At 52.7% G+C, this 5,915-nt stretch overlaps 1 protein-coding gene across 1 annotated transcript in view; it reads left to right on the top strand.

Moving 5' to 3' along the window:
- The window catches only part of Rrp12 (ribosomal RNA processing 12 homolog), a 51,339-nt gene that overhangs the window by 41,615 nt on the left and 3,809 nt on the right, over positions 1-5,915 (top strand). Inside the window, exons 30-32 of the mRNA XM_004625690.2 lie at positions 3,163-3,229; positions 4,913-4,980; positions 5,290-5,372. Of these exons, the coding sequence (XP_004625747.1) occupies positions 3,163-3,229; positions 4,913-4,980; positions 5,290-5,372 (218 nt within the window). The remainder of the gene's footprint in view (positions 1-3,162; positions 3,230-4,912; positions 4,981-5,289; positions 5,373-5,915) is intronic.

The following is a 5,915-nucleotide window of genomic DNA, read 5'->3' as shown; positions in this document are numbered from 1 at the left end:
ACTTGCTAGGCAAGCGCCTATGCCACTGAGCTGTATCCCCAGTCCCAGAAGAGTGAACATGTATCTCATCGCAAAGGCAGTGCTCAGTGTGTGGTTTATTTATTTTATTTTTGTTTTTGGCGGAACCGGGGACTGAACTCAGGCCTTTGCACTTGCCAGGGAAGCGCTGATTCCACTGAGCCACCTCCCCGGCCCCTCAGTGGGTTTCTGCAGATGCGAGCAGCAGGGAGTTGGGGTGGGCCGCTGCTCCTGCACGTAGGGCGGAGCTCGCGTGCCTCTGAACATCCCTGTCTGTGTCCTGCAGGGTGCGCTGGGTGAAGAGCACAGCCTCTGTACCTCCCCAAGGGCATGTGTTGTGCCGCTGAAGGGTAGCAGCTGGCCTGTGTTGTGCTCCAGAATCAAGGAGTCCACGTAGACGGGGACCCCCCGGAGGAGCACACAGGGCCAGGCACTGTGCTTCTCACCCTGTCTGCACCAAAGATAAGATAGGGATGCTGTCATCCATTTTGAGAGGGGTGGGCAGAAGTGAGTCACTTGTCTGAGGCCATGGGGCTCATTGGATGGCAGTCAGGACCGAGCCCAGGAATTTCATCTGGGTGCCTCTCTCCCTTGACCTGGCCTGTGGCCTCCCCTGACAGCATGCAGCTGTCTGTGAGCCCAGGCTATTTCTAGGGCATTCCTAGGGAGTTTCTTCTGTCCTTCCAGACTTGGCCCAGTCCCCAGCCTTCTTGGCATCACCCGTAGGCAAGGGGTACAGTAACTTGTAGTGAAGAGGGAGGTGTGAGGTCACCTCATAGCCACAGTCAACGTTTCAGAGCCTCAGGTCTTAGCTTGTATAAGGGGTTGAAGTAGGCTATCCTGAGAATTCCTGGGATGGTGTAATGAGATTGGACATGTAAGATGCGTTAGTGTAGAGCTGGACACGTAAACTTCAGTTTGTTCCTTGCCATGTGCTCTGCCCACCTCAGCCTGAGGAAGTACCTTATTGATAGTGTGGGAACAATGCACAATGTGTTCGGACCACTGGGCAGGGAGAGTGATGGGGTCCGACTGTGGTGGAGGATGTTAGAGGGCCCCAAGCGGGGAACTGAGGGTGCACTGCCACGGGAGTATGGGTACTGCTCACAGACCTGGCAGCCAGCCCTGCCTCCCTGTGGCTCCACTTGGCTGGGGGCTCTTCCTGCCTGGTCCAAGGCCTGCCCCTTATTCCTGCCACAGTCCAGTCTTGTTTTCCTGGCAGTAGCTGCAGTCAGCAGATGACTGTGTACCCCAGCACAAACTGTTTAAAGTGCTTGGCTCTGAGGAATCTTGAATAAGCTGTGGCTGTTCTTTTTTGAGGGAGTAAGGGAGAGGTTTATTCAGGATTAAGCCCAGGGTCTTCACACTGCTCTATTCCCAGTCCTTTTTTTTATATTTTATTTCAAGACAGTCTTGCTAAGTTCTCAGATTTGAATTTGGAATCCTCATGCCTCAGGTTACAGGCCTGTGCCACCATGTTTAAGTGGCTATTCTTTTTTTTGGGGGGGACAAGGTTCACTGTGTGGTTCAGGCTGACCTTGAGCTCACTTTGTAGCCCAGGCTGGTAGCAAAGGTCCTCCTGCCTCAGCTTCCAGAATGCCAGAATTATAAGCGTGTGCCACCATGCATGACTGGTGGCCTTTTTTTTATTTCAGTACAGGGTCTGCAGGGTCTCACTATGTAGATCAGACTTATGGTGATCCGCCTGTGTTCAGCCACCCAAGAGCTGGGATTACAGGTGCACGTCTCAGTCTCAGTCGCTGTCTCAGTGCGCCCAGGGCTGGCACAGAATGCTGGGCATTGAACCCCAGCCACTGCGTCTTTCTAAGCAGGTGCTTTAGTGTACTGAGCAATTTGGGCAGCCCTTGGGTGGCCATTTTTATTATTCATATTCTCTGGAAATCTTTTCCCAGTCAGAGTGTTTCCTTTAGCATGTCCTCATCCATGGCTTTGTGATTTCTTGGCAGCCTATTCTGTTTCCTGCATGGGGAGAGCTGACCAGAGTGACTTTCAGCTCACAGAGGAGCCTAGGCCTACGTGTCTTGTCTTGACTGGGCGGCTGGGGTGATAGTTCAGTGGAATAAGCACTTGGCCTGGCAAGTACAAGGGACTGAGTTCAATCCCCAATTCTGCCAGAGAGAGAGAGAGACAGAGAGAGAGAGAGACAGACAGACCTGAGGGGGTGCAGGCTGACTGCAGTGCAGCCTGCGGGCAGGCGGTCAGCACCTGCACTACCATCCCCAGAGGCTCTCACGTGGCGCTGCTGAGATGTCTTCTCCTGCAGTTGTGGGAACCCCAGTGGATGGCCGATAGGCTGGACATCCAAATTCTGGTCTCTACAGTGCTGCAGCCCTTGGAATTGTTGTGTCCTTGCTCCCAGACGTACTTGTGTACCCCAGCTCATTCTCTCTGCTTGAGCAGGCACTCCTGGGCCTGAAGACACAGCAGAGAGCCAGCCCTGACTGCCTGCAGTTCTTTGCACAGCATCGCTCTGCCAGGCCTGATTGGTAGAGCCCTGCTGCGGTCGCCCAGTGGGTGGGCTCCTGCAGGCCCCTTTCCTTCCTGTGCCACACAGGTGGCAGGTGCTTGCCACTTGCTGTGGCAGTCAGCTGGGTCTACGTGTCTGTTGTAACTTCTGCAGACTCTTGACTGCTACAACCCTGTTGATGCTGAGGGACTTCAGTGAGTTGGGCAGTGGTCCCTCACCATTATGACAGCCCCAGGAACACTGGGAGTGGATCCTGCCCTCTGTTCCCAGGGCCTGGCACTGAGTGAGGGTTCAGTGGGCTGGTGGTATCAGGAAGGCTGGAGTGGCGTTTGTGTGAGTAGAGAATGGGTGAAGTCTGAGGCTAGGTTCTCATTTTCTGTGTGAGCAAGGCTGGGGGTGTAGCCCCTATCAGGGTGTTTGTAGCCGTGGGATGGAGAAGCAGGCCTTGTGGTCAGGGTGTGGGCTGAAGCCTCATTTCCCCGTTGGCTGGCTGTGTGACCTACCTACCTGCTCTGGGTCTTCGTGTCTGTAAGTGGGAACCAAGAGCAGAGGGCCTTTCGTGTTCAGTGCGGCTTGCTGCTACCCTTTATCATTAGAGAGCATGCTCACCTTCTGGTGTTCACTGACCCCGTTTATCACCTGCTTTTTCTCTATAGAGGAAGAAACGTAAGCAGCAGAAAGAGGCTGAGGAGGAAGAGCTGGAAATGCCCCCTCAGTACCAAGGTGAGGCTTCCATCCTGCTGTCTTGGGATGTACTGGTCCTGTCACCTACAGCAGGCAGAGTTGCAGGGCAGGGCAGCAGTGTCCTGAGGCTATACAGCCTGGTTGCACTCAGTTAGTGCCAGTGCAGTTTGGCTGATTGAACACCCAAGAATAAGCTGGGCCAAGTGATACGGTAATAAGGGAGAGTCTGAGGGCTAGAGTTTCTGTACACAGGACCCCGAGCTCTTCCAGGTATCACCCGGGCCTTCTGTGAGGCCTGTACCTATCCCTCCCTTCCTGGGAAATACCTGCTTCCCTTATCCATCTAGCAGCTCCAGCTGTGAGTCTTGTAGCCTGTCTTCTTGATGGTTCACAGGTACAGGATGAGGAGGATTGATACTGAGCTAGGCCAGAGGGTTCCTTTCCTGTGTGTCTCTGTTTCTAGCTGGTGGTTGCTCTGCTTCCTTCCTCTCAAGGTATCCCCCATGGCCTCGTGCCTATGCCCTTGGAGCTAAACGCCTGCTGTGCTTGTAGAGGCCCTAAGCCCCTGTGGTATCCAAGAACCTGTGAGTCTTACGGCCCACAGCTCGAGCCCTTGCTCACCTGTTCTGCTCTAAGATAACGTGTTAGGCAGAGAGCAGTGCCGGGCCATGCAGCAGAAGATACGGAGGCGGGACAATGTGCTCAGCTACGGCTTAGCTGTGTGACCTCGGTCTGGTCCAGCTGCTTCTCTGAGCTTCCAGTTTCTCATCTGTAAAGAGTTCATACTGGTCTCTCAGTGAGTCCTTCTGAGTCAGCATTGCAGAATTCCATCCATGAGTATTGGATTCCAGGCTGGAGGTAGCAGCTCACCTGGGGCAAGGATACTGTACTCTCTTAAGCTAGTTTTTACCTCTGTGCAATGGGATGAACAGACCTCATATTTCACAGAGCTGAGTGAAGCCCAAATGAGGTGGGGGCAGGAAGACCTAAAGTGCCCTCCCTACTTTCTTTCTTTTTTTTTTGCGGAACCAGGGATTGAACTCAGGCCTTTGCGCTTGCCAGAGAAGCGCTTATTCCACTGAGCCATCTCCCCGGCCCCCTCCCTACTTTCTAGATGAGAACAGGATTCTCCAGAAAATAGTAGTAGAGCCAAGAGTTGAACTTGGATCTCTCTCTTTTTTTTTTAATGTCTTTAGTACAGGGCCTACAGGGTCTCACTATGCAGATCAGACTTGTAGTGACCCTGCCTGTTTTTCAGCCTCCCAAGTGCTGGGATTATAGGCGCATGCCACCATACCCAGACTCAGTTGCCTTCTCAGTGTACCCTGGGGGCAAGGCTGGCATACCAGGCTAGGGAGGCTGGGGATCAAACTCCTGGCCCCCTGTGTCTGCCTAAGCAGGCACTTTAATCCACTGAGTTATCTGGCCGGCCCAAACTTGGGTCTCTTTGAATGTAAGACCCATGTTCTTTCTCCTGGAATAAATGGAACAGGCTTAACTTTAGAGGCTATGGGTCATTTTGTGTTGGGAGAGAATCTGAGTTGACTGTCGGATCACTGGGCAGTCTCTTATGCGTGGACTTTGTCCTTGCTTGGAGAACAGAGCCAAGTTCTTGGCCTTTGTTCATGTGCGCCCTAGCAGCCCTTGGAGGGAGGGAGCCCTTGCCTTCTAGGAATGGGCAGCCCTGGCTCTGCTGACATGGTCCCTCTGTTCTCCCAACAGCTGGAGGCTCTGGCATCCATCGTCCACTGGCCAGGAAGGCCCCACCTGGGGCTGAATACAAGGCCAAGGTAAGAGCTGTGGGTGAGGCTTGGGCTTCCTAGGTTGGGTCCTTGATGGTTGCCCAGGATTTAGGAGCTATACCTGTCACTATCCTTGGGAGGCACCTTGAAAGAGCCAGGCATTCAGGGAGGAGGAAGGGGCATACCCAGGTCTGATTGGCATCTCAAGCTATTTGGCAAGCAGCTTCCCAGGGCCACAGGTACCATCTCTTAACATCTTAGAGAATTAAGGGAAAGAGGATAGAGAGCCAAAATTTTAGGGGTGGGGGCAGAGGAAATCTCACATTTCTCACTGACCATGTTTCTCTGGATGAACAGAAAGCAAAAGGTGATATGAAAAAGAAGGGACGACTTGATCCCTATGCCTACATCCCTCTCAACAGAACCAAGCTTAACCGCAGGTATGGTGTGTGGGGTGTGGTAGGAAACTCAGTTGCACAGATCTCTGGCTTTTTCGTTTGTTTTGTTTTTTGGTACTGGTGGTTGATCTAGGACCTAGGTCTTTGCATGTGCTAGGTAAGCGCTCTACCACTGAGCTACATCCTCAGCCTCCCTGTTTTTTTCCTTTTCCTTCCTTTCCTGTCCTGTCCTGTCCAAAATAAGGCCTTATTGAGTTATCCAGGCTGGCCTTGAACTTAAGGTTCTCCTACTTCTACCTCAAACCACTACCAAGTAGCTGGAATTTATAGGCATGTACCAGTGTGCCCGGCCTTTTTCTTTCTTTTTTAGTTTTTGAGACAGAGTCTCACGGTATAGCCCAGGCTGACTCAAACTCAGCGATGTCCCTGCCTCAGGTTCTCAAGTGCTGGGATTATAAGTGTGCTCCACCACACCTGGCCCCAACTGTTACTTTTTTCCCCCAGCTATTACTTTTTTTTTTGGTGGAGCCGGGGATTGAACTCAGGCCCTTGTGCTTGCCAGGGAAGCGCTTATTCCACTGAGCC

This window comes from Octodon degus, unplaced genomic scaffold (assembly GCF_000260255.1).
Source record: "Octodon degus isolate 3935 unplaced genomic scaffold, OctDeg1.0 scaffold00010, whole genome shotgun sequence".
Classification (NCBI taxonomy): Eukaryota; Metazoa; Chordata; class Mammalia; order Rodentia; family Octodontidae; genus Octodon; species Octodon degus.
This window is presented reverse-complemented; position numbering and strand designations above follow the sequence as displayed.